The sequence below is a fragment of the Saccopteryx bilineata genome, chromosome 7, assembly GCF_036850765.1.
Source record: "Saccopteryx bilineata isolate mSacBil1 chromosome 7, mSacBil1_pri_phased_curated, whole genome shotgun sequence".
NCBI lineage: Eukaryota > Metazoa > Chordata > Mammalia > Chiroptera > Emballonuridae > Saccopteryx > Saccopteryx bilineata.
Genome location: NC_089496.1, coordinates 37,539,402 through 37,561,629, shown reverse-complemented (window position 1 = coordinate 37,561,629; position 22,228 = coordinate 37,539,402). Strand labels below are relative to the sequence as shown.

The 22,228-nt window shown below is 42.1% G+C and overlaps 1 protein-coding gene across 4 annotated transcripts in view; it reads right to left on the bottom strand.

The window, feature by feature from the left end:
* HDAC9 (histone deacetylase 9) overlaps positions 1–21,536 on the bottom strand; it is a 967,189-nt gene extending 945,653 nt beyond the window's left edge. For 2 of the 4 annotated variants that reach the window (XM_066238687.1, XM_066238686.1), the window contains exon 1: positions 21,382–21,532. In XM_066238687.1, the coding sequence (XP_066094784.1) occupies positions 21,382–21,386 (5 nt within the window). In that variant the 5' untranslated portion in view covers positions 21,387–21,532. Of the gene's footprint in view, positions 1–21,381 lie in introns of all 4 variants that reach the window. The other 2 variants (XM_066238685.1, XM_066238688.1) reach the window with 2 other exon arrangements.
* Positions 21,537–22,228: the final 692 nt, after the last annotated feature.

Below are 22,228 nucleotides of genomic sequence, written 5' to 3'. Positions count from 1 at the left end.
GGCGCTTCTCCTGTGTGCCCTGGCCGGGAATTGAACCCAGGACTCCTGCACGCCAGGCCGACGCTCTACCACTGAGCCAACCGACCAGGGCCTATTTGCCACTTTCTATAGAGGATTACTAGGATTTACTTGTATAGAGAAAAGACATAAGAGCTGTCCCCTTAGCAGTCCTCAATCTATGTGGGTAAACAGGGGGAAAGAGATAGTCACCATTCAGGGTAACAGTGGTGTCCAGGATGTTTGGGGGTCACAGAAAGATCCTCGGAACCTACGCAGGACAGGGTAGGAGGTGGAGGAAACAAAGCCAGATTAAGATTCTGACGTGATGTTTGCTTTAAATGGTTCACCACACTGAGCCTCCCAGATTTTATTTAAAATTAAAATTAAAAGCTATATAACATAAACACTTATATTGCCACTAAAATACAAAGACTTTCTTTTTAGATTTTTTGTTTGTAAAATTAGGATAAGCTCACCACAGCGATCTTCATTTTGCTCAGTGTACTTGCTTGGCTTTGGGAAATCTACGTAAATCTCACTTTTAAGTAAACCAGTCCTAGTGTAGAAAAAGGGATTCTAGAAGAGGTGAAATCTGAACTAAAACTTGAAGGAAAGTCAGGAACTCCTTAGAGGAGCACAGGGAGGGAGAAACAGGTACAATTCTTCTGGGGGGAATGTGTCACTGGGTAACACTGAGCAAAGGCATGGAACTCGGGGAGCAGGCAGGAGATTGGTGCACCACTACAAGGGAGAGGGGGGTGTGGGAAGACTGTGTACTTCATATCTTTTTTTTTTTTTAATTTTTTCTTTATTCATTTTAGAGAGGAGAGAGAGAGAGAGAGGAGAGACAGAGAGAGAGAAGGGGGAGGAGCTAGAAGCATCAACTCCCATATGTGCCTTGACCAGGCAAGCCCAGGGTTTCGAACCGGCAACCTCAGCATTTCCAGGTCGATGCTTTATCCACTGCGCCACCACAGGTCAGGCCTGTACTTCATATCTTTAATTTCTCAGAAAAGAGCCATGTGGGATTAATTGTATTGCCCTCTTCCACTGATAATAATGAACTGGTTCAATGTTTTTAGAAACGAGTCCTTTGAAAAAGTGGAGATATCTGTGGTGCATGATCACTTGGTCCTTTCAAGCTTACAGTTATAAAAAGCAACTACTAATGTCTCTCATAAACAAAAATGCATGAGAACAGTGTATATACCTTTGCCTGTGTGACAGAGGCCCAAAATAATAGTAGTGGCTTAGACAAGACAGAAGTTTCTTACTTGCTCACATAAAACCCCGAGCTGTTATGGCAGCTCTGCTCAAAGAAGTCATCACCATTGTCCCCAGGCTTTTTATTATGTCTTGCTGCTCCACCATCCTGAGAGTGCTGGCCTCTTCAGCAAGGTCTAAGAGAGTACACCACCATATGCACACCATCCTCTGGCCCACTGGGAAGTTGCACAAATCACTTCTGCTTACATTCTATGGCCAGAACCTTGTCACACGGCATAATGTCTAGCTGCAAGGGAGGCTGAGAAATGTCACCTGTATTCTGTAGAGGTCCAACCCCAGTGAAAATTCAGGGGATTTGTGTCAAAGGATGATGGATAAAAGGGGTCTCAGGAGACAACTAGCAATCTCCACAGAGTGGTATTCAGTTTTTTAAGATTCTGTTCTTAACATTCTACAAATAATTTATATTTTGGTTCAATTTTATCAGAGAATATAAATCTGGCCTAATCTTTATGCTTAAATATTGGAAACACAGCACTGTAATATCGCTACAATTTTGGCTTCAGCATGCTGGTATTTATGACAGTGCTGAAGAAAGTTAGAGTTAATTTTAATTTGTTCTTACAAAATTATTCTCCTAAGAACTCTAAAGGAACTCTAGTCTTCTTGCCATGCTTAACAACTAGCTTTCAAAAGACTGCATTAAAGGCTCAAATTATAAAAATTTTTAAAATCATTGACATATTCCTACAGCATATGGAACTATACCACCTCAAGGATCTTTTAAATTAACAGTCAATTGTGCCCTTGCTGCCAGAAAACTCTTGAAGCAACACAAATATATGTACGATAGTAAGATGTGCTCCTGAATTGTGACACTGTTCTCATACCAGTTCACAGTGATATTTTTTATCATTCAAATACTAGAGAAACTAAAAACAAAATAGTTCACCAGTGCAAAGTTCACTACTGCTTGCTATATGACCATTCTAAAGGTCTACCCATGAACTAAAGCATCTCCTAAGTTGATATAAAAAGGAACTTCATAAAAAGTAAAACAATTTAAAAGACAATAATATAATAGCTGTTTAATGATCATTTGCATCTATAAATTCAAAATTATGTTATTTCAAAGCTACTTGGCTGCACTCCTAAAAAACAAGCTAACAAGAACACAGTACCTCACTATAGTAGCAGCTTTTATCCCCTTAAAAGTATGTAAATTATTATGCTTAACAAATGTAAATTCTTGATTTATGACTGGCTTGCCTTAAGATGGTTTTGAATTGCTAGAGTGATGATTTAAATCATCAAGTGTATTATAGGACATGGCTGAATACAATTAAAACATAATTTTTGAAAAAATGTTTACAGTGCAAAGTATTCATAATAGAAAGTTTGGAAACTACTGAAAAATAGACTACCACAATGAACTGCATTACACTGAGTATTAAATATGTAAATATTATAGTTTCCAAAATTATCTTGACCAACAAGACTTTACATGGAAGAGAACATAAAGAACACCAATTTCTAATCAAGGCAGAGTAAAAGGAATGGGAATTTCCCTCCTGCCTGAAAAAATAAATGAACCTCCTGTACAAAATACATTTAACAGCAGTTTTCAAGATAGTGGTCACCAAGCAATGATCCTTAAGAAATGGGAAATATAAGGCAAACCCAAAGAAATGGAACAGGCCCTGGCCGGTTGGCTCAGCGGTAGAGCGTCGGCCTGGCGTGTGGGGGACCCAGGTTCTATTCCCGGCCAGGGCACATAGGAGAAGTGCCCAGTTGCTTCTCCACCCCCCCTCCTTCCTCTCTGTCTCTCTCTTCCCCTCCTGCTGCCAAGGCTCCATTGGAGCAAAGATGGCCCGGGCGCTGGGGATGGCTCCTTGGCTTCTGCCCCAGGCGCTAGAGTGGCTCTGGTCGCGGCAGAGCGACCCCCCGGAGGGGCAGAGCATCGCCCCCTGGTGGGCAGAGCGTAGCCCCTGGTGGGCGTGCCGGGTGATCCCAGTCGGGTGCATGCGGGAGTCTGTCTGACTGTCTCTCCCCGTTTCCAGCTTCAGAAAAATACCAAAAAAAAAAAGAGAAAGAAATGGAACATAGATGACATGAGTGAGCCCCATGACTGTCCCAGTTTCTGGACCACAGCCCTAGGAAAGACAACTGAGGCAGAGCCCAGCTCAATCTCTGAATTATAGTGATATGTCTGAAACACCAGGGAGATCAGGCCAGCTAGAACTCACAAGACAGAGTACCAGAGGCTGAAGAACCAAACAAGAAAGATCTCCAGAGACCCATAAATACTCCTCCAGTATTCAGCAGAGTATGGCTCAGCACACAATATGAGCAAACAACCCACAGCCAGGGAAGGAGACACCTGAGAGGATCAGCGGGAACAGTGCTTCACACTCACACAGGGCTGACTGAGAACTGTGCCTATTCCCCTGAGCCAAACCGAAAAACTTAACATTTACAGAGTTTTAGGTAGAGCACTCAGGAACTAATCTTAAAAATAAGACCTGAAAGGATCAAACTGTTTCCAAGTATCTGACTACATCCCACTTAAAAAATGATCAAAAAAAATTTATAGTGATATAATAATAACCAATATCTTACAAGGTAAAATTCACAATGTCTGGCATCCATCAAAAATTACCAGGCACGCAAAGAAGTAGATAAATATAACCCATAACAAGGGAAAAATCAAACAAATGAAATTGACCAAGCACTACAATAGATGTTAGAATTTGCAAAATAAAGTCATCAAAATACGTAGTTATTGTCGATCTATTCCATATTGTCAAAAAAGTTCAATAGAGACATGGAAGATATAAAAATACTTAAGTTAAACTACAAGAGATGAACACTATAATGTATGAGGTGAAAAACCCACTAAACATGATTACTGGCTATAAACTTGACACAATAGAAACTACTCAAAATGAAACACACAGAGAAAAAAGAATAAAAACATAAATAACCAAAACATCAGTGATCCTAATAATATACATGTGACTGGAGACCATGAAATAGAGGAGGGAGGGGAGAAAAACAGAAATAATTTGAAGAAGGAATGACTAAATTTTTTTTTCAAATTTGATTGAAATTATAAACCCACATGTCTGAGAAAATCAGTAAACCCAAAGCACAAGAAGCATGAAGATCACTATATTACCGCATAATCAAATTGTTCAAAATCAGGAAAAAGGGGAAGGGCTTTAAGGATATGTTATACATAAAAAAGAACAGAAATAAAAATGACAGCAGATTTCTCATAAAGAACAATGTAAGTGAGAAAACAGTTGAGCATCATCTTTAAAGTATTAAAAGAAAACATTGTTAATCTAGACTTCCATACCCAGCAAAAGTCCTATAAAATAAAGGTAAAACAAAGATTGGTTTCAGAATGCAAAAACTGAAAGGGTTCAGTACCAGCAGGATTAAGCTACCAGATATGTTAAAGAAAGCACTTCAGGCAGAAGTAAGATGATACCAGATAGAAATGGTATGAAAAGCACAAAAGGCAATGAAGGAATGAACAGCATTGAAAATGGAAACTACATGAGTACAGTAGTGCCTTCCTTATCCACGGTTTCACTTTCCATGATTTCAGTTATCCATGGGCGACCACAGTCCAAAAATATTAAATGGAAAATTCCAGAAATAAATAATTCATAAGTTTTAAATTGCAAGCTGTTCTGAGTGGCATAATGAAATTTTAGACCATCCTAGTCCTTCCGATCTGAGACATGACTCATCCTGTTGTTCAGTGTATTCATACTATTTTTACTGCCCACCCATTAGCCACTTAATAGACATCTTGGTCATCATTTGGACTGTCAAAATATCAAAGTAACCTGACCAGGAGGTAACACAGTGGATAGAGTGTCAGACTGGGACGCAGAGGACCCAGGTTCGAAACCCCAAGGTTGTGGGCTTGAGCATGGGCTCATCTGGTTTGAGCACAGCTCACCAGCTTGAACCCAAGGTTGCTAGCTTGAGCAAGGGGTCACTCAGTCTGCTTTATCCCCCTCCCCTCAGTCAAGGAACATATGATAAAGCAATCAATGAACAACTAAGGTGCTGCAGTGAAGAACTGATGCCTCTCACCTCTCTCTTCCTGTCTGTCTGTCCCTATCTGTCCCTCTCTCTGTCTCTATCACACACACACACACACACACACACACACACACACACAAATCACAGTACTTGTGTTCAAGCAACCCTTATTTTAATTAATGATGGCCCCAAAGCTCATGAGTAGTGATGCTGGCAACTCAGATATGACAGAGGAAAGCCATAAAATAATTCCTTTAAATTACCGATTTTCAATCTTTTTCATGTCATGGCACATAAACTATTGTAATTACTAAAATTCTTCAGCACACCAAAGACTATATTGTTTGCCAATCTAACAACAACAAAAAATATGCCTGGCCGGGCGGTGGAGCAGTGGGTAGAGCATCAGACTGGGATGCGGAAAACCCAGGTTGGAGACCCCGAGGTCGCCAGCTTGAGCAAGGGCTCATTTGGTTTGAGCAAAAAGCTCACCAGCTTGAGCCCAAGCTCGCTGGTTTGAACAAGGGGTTAATCGGTCTGCTGAAGACCCTCGGTCAAGGTACATATGCGAAAGCAATCAATGAACAACTAAGGTGTTGCAATGTGCAACAAAAAACTAATAATTGATGCTTCTCATCTCTTCGTTCCTGTCTGTCTGTCCCTGTCTATCCCTCTCTCTGACTCTCTGTTAAAAAAAAATAGGTAAAATTTTTATTTACTCACACCAGACAGCTATTGTTGTGTTGACTGTTGTCATTTTTTTTATTTGACAATTTAAGAAAAAAGAGATCAATGCCCCTGACTATTTAGTCACGGTACTACATATTTTTAAATGTTGCCATGGCACATAAGATGAAAATTCTGTTTTAAATAACAAAGTGAAAGAACTTGACTTAGTAAGGTATTTTTTTACCATCTCACATCATCACAAAAAGAAGGGTGAGTACAGTACAAAGATATTTTGAGAGAGAGAGACCATATTCATATAACTTTTATTATAGCATATTGTTATAATTCTAATTCACTATTAATTATTGTTAATCTCTTACTCTGCTTAATTTATAAATTAAACTCTATGATAAACCTGACCAGGTGTGGCACAATGGATAGAGTGTCAGACTGGGATGCAGAGGACCCAGGTTTGAAACCCTGAGGTTTCCAGCTTGAGCGCAGGCTCATCCAGCTTGAGCATGGGCTCACCAGCTTGAGCGTGGTCACTGAGTTGAGCATGGTATCACAGACATGACCCCATCCATGGTCACTAGCTTGAGCCCAATGTATGCTGGCTTGAAGCCCAAGGTGGCTGGCTTATGCTCAAGGTTGCTGGCTTGAGCAAGGGGTCACTCAGTCTGCTGTAGCCCCCAGGTCAAGGCACATATGAGAAAGCAATCAATGAACAACTAAGGAGCCACAAGGAAGAACTGATGCTTCTCATCTCCCTCCCTTCCTGTCTGTCTGTCCCTATATGTCCCTCTGTCTGTCAAAAAAAAAAACACCTCGGCCCTGGCCGGTTGGCTCAGCGGTAGAGCGTCGGCCTAGCGTGCGGAGGACCCGGGTTCGATTACCGGCCAGGGCACACAGGAGAAGTGCCCATTTGCTTCTCCACCCCTCCGCCGCGCTTTCCCTCTCTGTCTCTCTCTTCCCCTCCCACAGCCAAGGCTCCGTTGGAGCAAAGATGGCCCGGGCGCTGGGGATGGCTCTGTGGCCTCTGCCCCAGGTGCTAGAGTGGCTCTGGTCGCAACATGGCGACGCCCAGGATGGGCAGAGCATCGCCCCCTGGTGGGCAGAGCGTCGCCCCTGGTGGGCGTGCCGGGTGGATCCCGGTCGGGTGCATGCGGGAGTCTGTCTGGCTGTCTTTCCCTGTTTCCAGCTTCAGAAAAATGAAAAAAAAAAAAACCTCTATAATAAGTATGTATGCATAAGAAAGCATAGTATATATAGCCTTGGCTGGCTTGCTCCGTGGTATAGTGTCTGCCCGGTGTGAGAAAGTCCTGGGTTCGATTCCCAGTCAGGGCACACAAGAGAATCGCCCATCTGTTTCTCCACCCTTTCCTCTCTCCTTGTTCTCTGTCTCTCTCTTCCCCACCCGCAGCCAAGGCTCTATTGGAGCAAAGTTGGCCCGGGCACTGAGGACGGCTCCATGGCCTCCGTCTCAGGTGCTAGAATGGCTCCGGTTGCAATGGAGCAACGCCCCAGATGAGCAGAGCATCGCCCCCTAGTGGGCATGCTGGGTGAATCCCGGTTGGGCACATGCAGGAGTCTGTTTCTCTGCCTTCTGGCTTCTCACTTCAGAAAAATACAAAACAAAACAAAACAAAAACACATAGTATATATTGAGTTTGATACCATCTGTAGTTTCAAGCATCCACTAGGGGTCTTGGAATGTATGCCCTACATACAAGGGGAGACTACTGTAAATACAAAAGATTTGTTTTTATTATAAATATCTCTTTAAAAGGTAATTTGCTGTTCATGCAAAAATAATAATATAATGTGAAGATAATATATTTAAGAAAAACAGAAGAGGGTATAAGTTTTAATGTGTTTTCAATAGTTACTTAAAAATTATAAATTCACACAAGACTATTTCAGACTTGCTATTCTAGGGGAATTAAAACTGTAGCCATTATTCTGAAATCCCATTCCATTTGGCCTACACTTTCCCATTTGGCTTGAGTAGTCTTAGCATTATACTTTCAAAATTATAACAAGCTGAATTTATTAAATTGGTTTTCAAAATGACTCCAAAAAAAAAGTAGTCAGTAACTACAAAAGAGTGTTCTTGTTCGTGAACAAGTTAGCTCACAAGGTTTGGCAATGACTTTTTGCTGAACTTTATAAAATAAAAGCAAACAACTCTTGCTTCACTACAATGCTAGACTCACCAAATATTTATTTAATGTAGGTGACTTTTAAAAATTGGGTCAGGCCCTGGCCGGTTGGGTCAGTGGTAGAGCGTCGGCCTGGCATGCAGGAGTCCCAAGTTCAATTCTCAGCCAGGGCACACAGGAGAAGTGCCCATCTGCTTCTCCACCCCTCCCCTTCTCCTTCCTCTTTGTCTCTCTCTTCCCCTCCCTCAGCCAGGGCTCCACTGGAGCAAAGGTGGCCCGGGCACTGAGGATGGCTCTATGGTCTCTGTCTCAGGTGCTAGAATGGCTCTGGTTGCAATGGAGTGATGCCCCAGATGGGCAGAGCATCGCCCCCTGGTGGGCAGAGCATCGCCCCATGGTGGGCGTGCCGGGTGGATCCCGGTCGGGTGCATGCGGGAGTCTGTCTGACTGCCTCCCTGTTTCCAGCTTCGGAAAAATACAAAAATAAATAAATAAATAAATAAACATCAGGTCAAACAGATACATAGGAGATTGAAAAATATATTTAAAGCACAAGTCAGAAAAGAAAGCTCCCACCTTTGCTCCCTCAACCTGCCTTAAATGAACCTAATGCATAACAAGCATCATTACGAGTACTTAGAAGAATAGGTCTGGGAAGGCTAACGGAAAACAACGCAGCCTTACTAGTCCCTGACCACTAGGAGGCAGACGAAAGCAGCCGTGAGACCAAAGCACAACTGTCTATTCACGAGTGCAAAGTACCGCATGTCGCTACTGAGCTTTCCTCCTACTCTGTGAAATCTATTGAAAGGCGTATCCACAAGTTCTCTGAACGAGTAGTCCTGCACTGGAATGAAAGTGGCAATAAGGACATACAGAGGAGCGGTGTCTCTTGGGTAGTGAGGGAAAAGCAGGTTCTAAAATGAAAACCTAGCACAGACAAAACCGCCTTGGAAAAGGAGACAAATTCAGCCATCAAGGAGCCTTCTGTGTGGAGAGCCCTGCAGAGGAATTCAGGTGCATGCTGAAGTTTGGGCACCACCACCCTAGACTAAAATAAGGAACGAAAGGCAAGGCTCCGTGCTGAAGCCTGTGCTTTCAAATTCTGCCATTTAAGACAACTATTAAATCCCCAGCAGCAGAGAGTGAGTGGAAAGTGCTGAAGAGTTTGAATATGTAGTTCTATAACCATTACATACTACTAGATTCAGCAGTCCTGAAGAAATGAGACAAGGTATGTCAATATACCCAGGACTGGGACTCAATAAATGTACGATGGATTTTAATCTAAGTCTTGTCCTGGAAGGGCCACAAGGTGCCTAAAAGACTTGACCAATTACACTAAGCAATTCTTGACTTTCTAAATGGAAAATTCTGTTATATTGATTTCACGCATTTTTGATACCAGCTGTGAAACTTGCAATAGTAGGGTTACAGGTTATACAAGGATTGGGTTACATTATATTTAAATGCATATAGTTCTTCTTCATCCTTCTCCTGTACCAGTAAAACTAAAAAGGACAAGAAAAGCAAAGAAATGAATAGAACAGAAGAAATATTCAAAGGCATTTTTAAGACGATAGTAAATCTTAAATCTGTTTACCACATCAGCAGATATTAGTGGATCAAATACAGGCTAGCAGTGCATAAGCACTATTTTATACAGTGATGAGGAGGAGGAGGACAATGACAAGAATATACGTAATCCTAGTTTAAAAGTCTTATTAAGAAAGGAAAAGATTGTCTAACCAGGTGGTGGTGTGGTGGTGCAGTGGACAGAGCGTCAGACTGGGACACAGAGGACTCAGGTTCAAAACCCCAAGGCCACCAGCTTAAGCGTGGGTTCATCCAGCTTGAGTGCGGGTTCATCTGGTGTGAGCGTGGGGTTGCTGGCTTGAGCATGGGATTACAAACCTAACTCCATGGTCACTGGCTTGAGCCCAAAGGTTGTTGGCTTGAGCCCGAGGTTGCTGGCTTGAGCAAGGGGTCACTTGCTCTGTTGCAGCACCCCCCCCATCCCTGTCAAGGCACATATGAGAAAGCAATCAATGAACAAGCAATCAACAAACAACTAAGATGCTGCAACAAAGAATTGATACTTCTCATCTCTCTCCCTTCCTGTCTGTCTGTCCCTATCTGTCCCTCTGTTTCTCTCTCTTTCTCTGTCTCTCTCTCATGCACACACACACACTAACTAAAATTAAGAAAAAAATAAAGAAAAAGATTAAACAGTGGGAATGAGAAACACAAAGAAATCTGGGCTATTTTTTTAAAAGTGTAGGTATAATTTATCTGGTAAAGTGGTCAGTGTCAGGCCTCTAGAATAATAGGGAAATGATTTTTAAAAATCAGATGGTGGGATGACATACACTTTTCTTAGTCACTTGGGAGAAGAATAAAACCAATTTGATGGACTATATTGCTCTGTATATAACGTGACATAACTCACCTTAACCATCCAATAACAATATCCAGTAACAACATCCAATTACAAATGAAAATCGTGGGAGTACTGAAGATATAGGCAAAGAAGTTTGAGAATAGAGGTCTTCTATCTGGACCTAGGCTGCCTAATAGCCACATGACACTATTTATAATTAAAGTTAAATAAAAATAAATCCATGCTCTTGGCATGACTAGACTACATGTGCTCAAAGGTCACATGTGCCTAGTGACTATGGTATAGCAGAGCACAGGTATAGAATATTTCCATCATGATAGAAAATTCTATTGGACAACACTGATGTATACCAACTGTTACAACTGTCTTGTATATGAAAGGTGAGATGTAAAGGAATACACATGCCACACACACACACAAAGCTTACAATTTATCCATTCTTTTTTCTTTCGCAACATTTACTGAGTGTTTCTCATGTCAGAGTCGCTGTGCTAGCCTTGGCCAGGGCACTCGGTTGGTTGCAGCAGCATCCCCATCCACCAATGTTGCAACTCTGACCCCAGGTCAGGGCCCATGTAAGAATCAAACAGTGAATGCATAAACAAGTGGAACAGCAAATCAATGTTTCTCTCTCTCTCTCTCTCTCTTTCTCTCGCTCCCTTCCCCCTCTCTAAAATGAATAAAAAGTTGTTTGTGTTTTTTTAAGTAAAATGAGTTGCTGTGCTAGGCATTTGGAGTCCATAGATTAAAACAAACTAGTCCCTGCCCTCAAGGGGCTCACAGAGGAGTAGGAAATAACATATAGACAGTTCGTCGACCAGCAAATGCTTATTGGGAGCAACTCTCTGAAATGTACTTACTGCTGTGGAAGAAAACAAGTAACAGTAAACAAGTGCTCTCAGCCTCCAAAGGGCTTACAACCCAGTCAATGATGCATTACACAGAGTCAGCTGAAAAATGTTTTAAATAGCAATTAATATTTAGAACAATATACTTCACACTGAGATCCAAGAGTTTGATGTGGATTCCCCCCCCCCCCAGTTTAGGTTTGCACTAAGATGATAATTTTAAAAATAAAATACACATGAATGTAGTCTAATTAGTTTCTGAATAATCATTTTAAAACTAAACAGGGCCACCAGATTTTCATTTTGGCATCTGCTGTGAGTATTATCAATCATGTACTAGGTGAAGGCCAAATAATATACAATTAGCTAAATAAACACTGATCAGGGAAAAAAAAGGGGGGAAGATGAATTGAGTCATTACAGAACACACGGCGGCACAGGCACCCAGAAGGGCCTGCACTCTATGGTTTCAATCATCATCCCTTGAAGATGATGCACTCATCCTATCTCTGTGTCGTTTCTACATAATCTGTTCTCCGTTCCGGTAATCTCTGGATACGGCTAAAAAGATCTGATTCAGAATTCAACAACCTCACAATGCTAATCACATCTTTAAGAGAGCAAAAAGAGGTTACAGAGTTTGTATCAATAGGTGAGGTCTCACTAAAACTGACATTTGGAGATAGTTCACTGGTAGACGTTGGGTCATGTATGAAGTCTGACTCATCCGAATCAGCAAACAAAGCCTTGAAGTTCATATCGTTTTCTTTTCATCGACTTTTTAAAAGGATAGTTCCGGTATTTCTATTAATACAAAACAAACAGATTAAATAAGGACAGGATCTGTAACCACATCTTGATACTCTTAAACTCTACTACACAGTGGCGATATAATTTCAGCAGTAGAATATCATCTGCCACATCATGTCATCAGTTCTGTTGTTTTCGTTTGATATTTGTTCGCTGGTTTTTATTTTATAATTTGTGAAATCTACAAGTAAAACCATCTGTATTTATTTTATGTTCTTACAGACCGAAGGAAAACGTAAACTAAGAGTAACCTGGACTCGCACTGTATAGAGCAGTAAGTCGTCTGAGCTAAAATCAGACCCCTCTTCCGATGGCATTTTATTTGGAGAGGGTGCCTGCTCATTAGGAGGCTGACCCTTCTCCGCTCTCCACTCCATCTGGCGTGGGAGGCCATGGATCTCCACTGGGTCACAGAGGACTTTGACAGAAACCACAAATACATATGCAAAGCACTCCACATATTAAATATGCTACTCTATGTCAAAAGTATCAAGATGCAGTTCTGGGTAATAAAATGCAAATTTCTCTCAAGGCTTTATTCATACAGCAGCCTTTTTTTTTTTTTTTTAAATTCTGAACTTTTGCAATTAATACGAATAGTCGACTTGCAAGCCGGTGCAAACCACTGCCATTGTCCAAAATCACCGTGGCAATTCAGAGATGAGGTGGATGGTGGTCGGGGGCGGAAGTCAGAGGAAGCATCACCACAGAGGAAGAACATAAGTTGGGCCTAGAGGGAAAGGAGTGCAGAGAAGATGCAGCCTCCTCCTGATGGACACATTTTCAAAATAAAGTCCTGGCCTGACCTGTGGTGGCACAGTGGATAAAGTGTCGACCTGGAATCCTGAGGTCGCTGGTTCGAAACCCTGGGCTTGCCCGGTCAAGGCACATATGGGAGTTGATGCTTCCTGCTACTCCCCTCTTCTTTCTCTCTCTCTGACTCTCCTTCTCTCTCTCTCTCTCTCTCTCTCTCTCTCCAATAAAAGTGAATAAATAAAATCTAAATAAATAAATAAATAAAGTCCTGGAGAGCAAAAGTCAGATTTGGGGTAAGAGGTGGCCACCGGAAGTTGCAGGTTCAGAAAATGTACTGAGCATGCTAGGCTGCAAGAAACCTGTATAATTTAGAATAATTCAGTATTCTCAATTACAAGGTGCACAAACTCAACTTGCGGGTAATTTGTTGCTTATATAACATCATCGCAGAGGACTCAGTGGTAGAACAGCCTCAAGGCTGACCAGACATAGGAACTGAAACACTGAAATGCTCTTATTATTTCTTCCCTACCTGCCAAACACACACAGCTTTTGACTTTTTTTACATAGTAACTTATTCTTTCAGCCTGGTTGGTCCCTATTATCTTAAATCTAAGCCATTTGCTAGCTCCAAAGTTAGGGCTTAAAGCCTTCAAGTCAGAAAGTAGGAAGCGGCAAGAAGTTAAAAATATATAAAGGTAATAAAGATACACAAGGTCCAAGCTATGTGAGAATCTAGGTGCCATGCTAAGGAGACGGGGCTTTTAGAGTCACATCTGGCCTAAGTTAAATGAAAAAATCTAAACCCTGTATGAAGAAGTGAGTTTATTTCAAGAAGTCCTGAGTTATAGCTTGCTCTGGTTTAGGATAGTCGACCTTCCTCAGGCAGAGGGTGGTCCACAGTCCCCTCTGGGAGATCAGTTCTGATGGAGAAGGGCAGACACCTGAGCCCACATGCGGCCATCCCAGTATTAACCCAGCCACAGTGGCATCCTCCACAGATATATACCTGACTTGACGCGGTCCAATCAGGGTGCTGCTTTGGGGTATTCAGACTTGACGTGGTCCAATCAGGGTGCTGCTTTGGGGTATTCCTTTTTTTTTTTTTTTTTTTTGGATTTTTCCGAAGCTGGAAACGGGGAGGCAGTCAGACAGACTCCCGCATGCGCCCGCCCGGGATCCACCCGGCACGCCCACCAGGGGGCAATGTTCTGCCCATCCGGGGCGTCGCTCTGTTGCATCCAGAGCCATTCTAGTGCCTGAGGCAGAGGCCAAGGAGCCATCCCCAGCGCCCGGGCCATCTTTTGCTCCAATGGAGCCTCGGCTGCGGGAGGGGAAGAGAGAGACAGAGAGGAAGGAGGGGGGGGTGGAGAAGCAGATGGGCGCTTCTCCTGTGTGCCCTGGCCGGGAATCGAACCCGGGACTCCGGCATGCCAGGCCGACGCTCTACCACTGAGCCAACCGGCTAGGGCTGGGGTATTCACTTTTAAATGTTTCCATTTTGACTCAAATACCCAGGGAAATCTCAGCCTTCCTCAACCGTGCAGGGGACACAGGGTACAACTCAGTAAAATTCACAGAATACAGATGACTCTCCGCTGAGCTTGGATGTTACAGTTGAGCAGCAAAAGGATCTGGGCCAACAATTCCGATCAATGGAACTAGACCCATTTAAAGAGAGGTTTAAGTACATAAAACAGATGAGGCAAAAAAGTAGAATCTCTATGAAAAGAATACAGAGGCACCACAGAGTAGAAAGGGGGTCTGAGTAACAGAAGAAAAAGGAAGGAATGTCTGAATAGACTTTTCAAGTAGATCAAAACCTGAAAAGGCTATAGAAAGAACCCAATGGCCAACGAGGCAATGAGAATTCATAATGTTTCCTGATTGAATTTAATAATGGAAATCTACATATAGGAAAGAAAGAAGACACAGTGCTTTTGATTGTAGCCAAGATGATAAGTAGAAATAAAAATACAGCAGTCCACATTCTTACTTTGAGATAGAAGGGACATATAATCTGTACTTCCTGCTGGGAAAATAAAAGAAGGCATGATACAGCACACTCTCTCACTCCTCTTTTTAACTGTCATCTTCCAGTATCCAGTTCTCTCGTGATGAATGAAGGAACCCAAGAGCAATTATAGTGCTGACATTCTCTTCAATAGGAAAAAAAAAAAAAAAAGCTCTTCCCCTGGAAACTTCACTTACCGCTTGTGAGTATGGGATGTGTACTACGAGACTAAGGACTTTGAAATCATACCTAGATTTCATATCCTGGCTGAATGACCTTTTAGCAAGCGATTTAACCTTTCAAAGTCTCCATTTACTTGGCGAGGAAGATGGGAGGCAGAAGTAGGAAATTTGAACTCAGTTTCTAAACATGAGATGCAGATTAGATAAAATCATTCCTGAGAAATGCTTGGAGGCTATGCTCAATACACCCCCATGTGTCTCTACACAACACCCCATAGTTATTGGGCCACAGACGTACAGTGAATCTGAGGTGGCCTCTGGCTCTGTTGCCTCTTGTAAAAGAAGGACAGACCATGCTGTAGGCCTCCAAAGCACAGTTCTGGTTTCGTGCAAGGCCCAGTGACACCAGTCCCTTAAAAAATCTTTCACATATGGAATACATTAGGGAACTAATTAAGTCAAATTCTAGACTAACATAAGTACTAGGGATTCATCTTTTTTAAATGCTTCTAAGCCTTACTTACCACCACCATTCCTAAATGGGACCTCACTACCACCATTCTCCTAAATCCTGGAAGAGTCTTTATTCTAAGGAACTGCATGAGTCCAGCCACCCTCCAATTCAACCGACCCCTAAGTGGTCGTCATGCCTAGTCTGGTCAAAAACATCAACATGTTGCCTGACCAGGCAATGGTGCAGTGGATAGAGCGTTGGACTGGGATGCGGAAGACCCAGGTTCGAGACCCCGAGGTCGCCAGCTTGAGCGAGGGCTCATCTGGTTTGAGCAAAAAGCTCACCAGCTTAAGCCCAAGGTCACTGGCTCAAGCAAGGGGTTACTCGGTCTGCTGAAGGCCCACGGTCAAGGCACATATGAGAAAGCAATCAATGAACAACTAAGGTGTTACAACGTACAACAAAAAACTAATGATTGATGATTCTCATCTCTCCGTTCCTGTCTGTCTGTCCCTGTCTATCCATCTCTCTGACTCTCTCTCTTTGTAAAGAAAAAAAAAAAAAAAAGTTAAAAAAAAAAATCAACATGTCTTTAATCAATCATTTGCTTACATTTTTCTCTCCTTTCCTTCATCAGTGGGAATTTGTCATTCATTTGGACCATGAGCACCTGAGCCTCGTTATTATACAAAGAATCTTCTGTCTTAAGATACATAGCCCACATTCCACTATAGAAGCTGACGTGACAACAGTGACAGCAACACTATCTCACAAAATTGGTTCTTCAGAGTGACTGAAAGCATTGTTTCTGATTGAGTGGCTTCGAAGTCACATCTGCTGTCTACGTCATACATTCTATGAGCTCGTCAATGTGGTGGACATATCCTAAGGTGACCTCCAATGAGTCGTGCCCTTGCGTAGTCCCCTCTCCCTAGATTGGGTAGAACATGTGACTTCTTTCTAACCAATAGAAAATGGCAGAGGTGACGGTTGTTATATCCTTAATTAGATTATGTTATATGACAAAGGTGATGGCATATCCCTGCTGTAAATTGCAGAAGAAAGAGATAGATGTAGACTAGTCTAGTTTGAATGGAATAGTGATGACTATCTTATCATACTTTAACAAGAGACTTCCTTACTAGCTTTAAAAAGTAAAGTGAAATGTTATAAGAGTGCCTATGAAGGGGTCACAAGACAAAGAACAGCAGACAACCTTTAAGAGCTGTGAGAGTGGTCTCTGATTGACAGCCAGGAAGAAAATGGAGATCTCAGTCCTACAGCCACAAGGAGATGAATTCTCCCAACTATCTAAGGAAGCTTGGAAGCAGGGTTATTCCCAGTTAAGTCTCTGCAATGACTGCTGCCCTAACCAGCATTAGGTGAGACGTCTATGCCGAGGACCCAGGTGAGCCATGTGTGCATTTCTGAGCAATGCAACTGAGATAATAAATGTGTGCTGCTTCAAGCTGCTATATCTGTTATGTGTTACCAAACAGTAGAAAACAGATAGAGTCAATATCATCCATTACATTTATTTAATGCTTAAAATAACTAACGTTAGTTCCAATGACTCGCTATCAAATTTCTTTAGTAATATTTGAGTAATACAAATCTTATCCTTCAGTGGCCATTTAAAATTCCACTCATCACTATTTTATTCAAACTAGAATAGTCCACACCCATCTCCTCCTTCTGTAGAAGCAGAAAGAAAGTACCATTTCCAACAACCTTGACTCTTCTCAACCTTACTCGCAGCATGCTACCCTCTCTATGGTGCAGCAAAGACTACGTAGACGAGGGGCTGGCCTCTCTTTGGGGCTTTAAATTGAATTAAGTGTAGTAAATAGCAAACCACATTTGAATACTCACTTCTTTCAGTATTTCACATTTAAAATGACTTGGATGTACTCCTATAAATTGTACAATTAGTGAAAAGAACCATGAAAAAAATTTTAATAGAGTAGAGAGCTCCTGGTATCACCTGCTTATATGTAAAAATGCTGAAAGTATTTTCATCAAATGCATATGAGCTTGCTTAGTATTATATATTTTTATGAAATTACAATGCTTTCTCTTGCATCCCGGGTTATATATTTTACTTTTGAATCTAACAATGCAATATCGGAAGACCTTGACTGTTACAAATCATTTGGGCAATTGCTCTGAAAGGTTCTGGAGAGACTTGAAGGAGAAGGAATTTGGGAGGATAAAGAAAATGTCATAAGAGTATCTTCCTCAGAGAAGAACAAATTGCTTTCCTTATTCTTTACTTTTTTAAAAAAAAACTGATTTACCCAGATACCAAGTCTACATAGACAGAAATGACTAGACAATTGCATAAACCCTCTGTTTACTTTGATTTCTGCAAGTTCAGCTGAAGAAGAAGAGCTAATAAGAGAAGGTGGGTATCTTGACACCCAGAACAATATGATCCCTAATCAATACTGCCTTGCTCTATAGTGGACGATCCATTACTGACTTCTGTCAATACTCTCTCGTCTCAAAAATCATGTTCTGAGTTCTGTCACCAATGCATCTGTTGATCCTCAAGCTTGACAACTGTGCTAATACACTTTAAATCAGTTTTGCCCAATCAAGGACAGTGCGCCGATGATAAGCTGGGGCCAGTATGGGCAGAGAGATGTTCCAGAATGGATACCCCACATGGGTATGTATGTTTGAGCACTAGTTACAGGAGTCACAGCTCTCTCCCATCAGCATGAAAGAGTAAGGGCTTATTCCCTTATGACTGTATTGACTGACATAAAAGCTGACCCAGACATCTATATACAAAATTAAGCATTCTAAAAATCAAAGAATGGGACTGACCAGGGGGTGGCGCAGTGGATAGAGCGTCAGATTGGGATGCGGAAGACCCAGGTTCGAGACCCCGAGGCCGCCAGCTTGAGTGTGGGCTCATCTGGGTTGAGCAAAAATTCACCAGCTTGGACCCAAGGTCGCTGGCTCAAGCAGGGGGGTTGCTCAGTCTGCTGAAGGCCCATGGTCAAGGCACATACGAGAAAGCAATCAATGAACACCTAAGGTATCGCAACGAAAAGCTGATGATTGATGCTTCTCATCTCTCTCCATTCCTGTCTGTCTGTCCCTGTCTATCCCTCACTCTGACTCTCTCTGTCTTTGTAAAAAAAATAAAATAAAAATTTTTTTAAAAAAAGAGTTAAAAAAAATCAAAGAATGGCCCTGGCTGGTTGGCTCAGGGGTAGAGCATCGGCCTGGCATGTGGAGGTCCCACGTTTGATTCCTGGTCAGGGCACACAGGATACGCTACCATCTGCTTCTCCACCCCTCCCCTTTCTCTCTCTCACTCTTTCTCTCTCTCTCCCCCTTTCTTCCTCCCTCTCTCCCTCCCTCCCTCTTCTCCTCCCACAGCCATGGCTACATTGGCTGGAGCAATTTGGTCCCAGACGCTGAGAATGGCTCCATGGCCTCCACCTCAAGTGCTAAGAAATGGCTCCAGTTGCGATGGAACAACAGCTCCATATGGGCAGAGCATAGCCCCCTAGTGGGTTTGCTTGGTGGATTCCGGTCAGGACCCATGCAGGAGTCTGTCTCTCTGCCTCCCTTCCTCTCACTAAACTAAAAAAAAAAAAAAAAAGAAAGATTTTAAAAAATAAGGAATACAGACATTTATGACAATAGCATACTATAACCAGCAGAGCAGTTTGCTGTTGTGAATAAGATACGGGAAATACAGATGTTATCCTCAGCTTCACACTGATGCTCCCATGTGTGACCCTGAATGTATCAATGTAGCTTTGGCCTCGTTCTGAAAGTCAGAATGGTATGTCTTCCTGTCTTCTCCCAAATGAAAGGTAAGAGTTACAACAACAAGCTAGCAAAACAATTGTACATATCAGCGGATATGTGCAATAAAAATTAAGTATGATGTCCTTATTAAAAAGGAAGGGCTTCAAACAATAAAAGCCCCTGCCAACTTAAACATTAATATAAATGACACTTTAAAACAAACAAAAAAAATCCATTGGAATTAAAAGCCATATTTGGATGTAATAACAAAAAATGTCCATAACTACAATATTTCACTAATGAGAAGGTACAGATGCTACATACAGAAGGACTTTATGATGTCCATATGCTTCTCAAATGACTCTCCTTGTTAGCTATTTCTCCATATCTCTATTTAAGAACAACCTACACCATTCCCACTGAACGGGTGTAAATTAAAGCATGATATGTTGTAATATATAAATGAATTAAAATAGAGATTAATTCTAATAAAAAGATATGACAGCAATATAACCATAAAACATCCTTAGATGCAGATATTAATACAAATCTGAATCATTGGTATCATCTAAACTAGTTAACTAAACAGTTTTACATCCCAAATATATATATAAAGTAATTACATATATAGTAGTAATAACTTCATAGTACGATACTGTCTACTATAATATTAGGCATAATTATGCTCATAAAACACTTGATGATAAAGAGTCGGTGACAATGTATAAAATAATCTTTTTAATTTCAGAAGGGCCATCATCATTTTTACAGAATATGATAACTTAATATGCCAAGCACCCTCCAGCCAAAGAGTATTCGGTTTTACGTCATAATATAAGCCAGCCGGCCCCAAAGGCTTGATCAATTGCAGAGGAAAACTAAAGTTAAAAATAAATAAATAATTTCAAAACCAAACCTTCCCTCCTAACTAGAAACTGGTACTTCACTTAAAACTCTCGGCTCCTTCTGCACAACCTTCTGTGCATCTAACGGCGGCCATTCTGCAGTGAAGATGATCAGTGTTAGAGGAGAGCTGGGGAGGCATCTCTCCCTCCAGCTGGCAGCCTGACACCGAAGGCCGGACACGGGATTCCCACCCTACATGCACCTGTTTGTGACTGAGATCTACGTGAAAATGCTCGCTTGTTCCCACCCGGAAAAGGACCTATTTCAGGACACTGCTTCTTTCCCTGAGATTAGTCTCCTTCAAACCAAAGGGATGGAAATTAGTTACAAGAAAGTTTTACGACTAACTAAATGATTTGTCCTTTTGGAAATACAATATCCTTGTTAAGCATTATAAATGCAAATGCCTTCCAGAAGGCATGCCAGTGATTTGGTGTTCGGGTAATTAAATTGCTCCAAACTGGAACTGCGGTTTAAAAGGAAAAGGAGGACTAATTATCTGGGGGGTAAAAAGCAAATACATTAAACAACAAACTTTCAGTCACAATAATTTTCAGAATAAACATCCAAAGTACCAAAGAGTAGTTCAAAAGATATCTTTTCTAAACATGATACTGTAATTGTCTTCATTTATGAACTGGGACTTACTCTGTGCTGGTATTAATTACAGGATTAAAAAGATTTCTAAAGCATCAGAAAATAACATCCAGACCTTTTCAAATGTCAAATAGTTTCTTCCCAAATAATTTAAATTACTTTTCTTTTACGTAGCTTCTCTATATACTTACTTCCATCTCCTAGGTTTCAATAATGTCTGCAAGATTTGAAAACACTGACTGTACTCCCAACACCTGTGATTCCTAAATCTTACCCTTTATGAGAAACCTGTGATTCCTAAATCTTACCCTTTATGAGAAATTCTCAGCACACAGAGAGTATTTTGTTGTACCCTTTGGGGAGAAAAACATTAACTCTTCATTTTCTTTCCCAGTTCAAGTTAAACTTTTTAAGCCTTTCTTAGGCCACTCCCACATTTTGTATACACACATACACACACACAATATACACGTATAATGGGATATATGTAAATTTCTCACAGATTTCAAATGTTATAGTTACCTCATCTAAAAGTTCCTTTCAGGAGATTACACACGCCTCCCTGGCAGGGAAAACAAACGCGACCGATCCTCCTGAAATTAGAGCACAGCAGGCTCACTAGAGAATTTCCAATTCCATATCACATGAACCGCGTCCTCCGCTCCCCGCCGCAGGCCACCTCTCCCTGACAACCGAGCCTCGGATCCGGAGAGCAGCTGGGTCCCATTCGATCACACCAGGGACGCACAGGCCTTCGACACCAGCACCTCTCAGGGCGGACAAGTGAGCGAGCGAGGGTTTCGACGCCAGACAAACGCTGCCCACTAGGCGCTCAGGGAACGCCCCCGTCTTCTCCTCCCTCAAGTCCCCACTGTGACAGTCTCGGGTGGCATTTAATTCTTCAGTTTACATTAATAAGCCTACGATTCATCACTCTCCTTCCACTAGCCAAGGAACTGCTTTATCGCCCATCCCCCAGGCTCCGGAACTTTTCTTAAAACCCAGTGTTCTGATGTATAGACTTGGAACTGAAGTCCCCCACGAAACGTCAAGGTACCCCCACAAAGTATTGCTCCCCTCAAGCAACACGTTAATAGTACAACTTTCCATTCATAACTCGGCTCCAGCACAAACTGGCGGCCGGGGGGCGGGTCACGCAACCGACCCTCGCCTAGGCTTGCCTAGCAAATGTCAGGGTCTGCACTGAAAGATCACCTGGCGCCGAACTTCTGCCAACGGTTCCCCTAAACCCCTCGTCCTCTCGGTTGCGAGGTGCAAGGCAAGCGGCGTCGGGGTCCGACTGGGATGCTGTTAGCCCCGCGACCCCGCGCAGGGAATTCAGCGGTGCATCGCAGGACGCTTAGCCCCC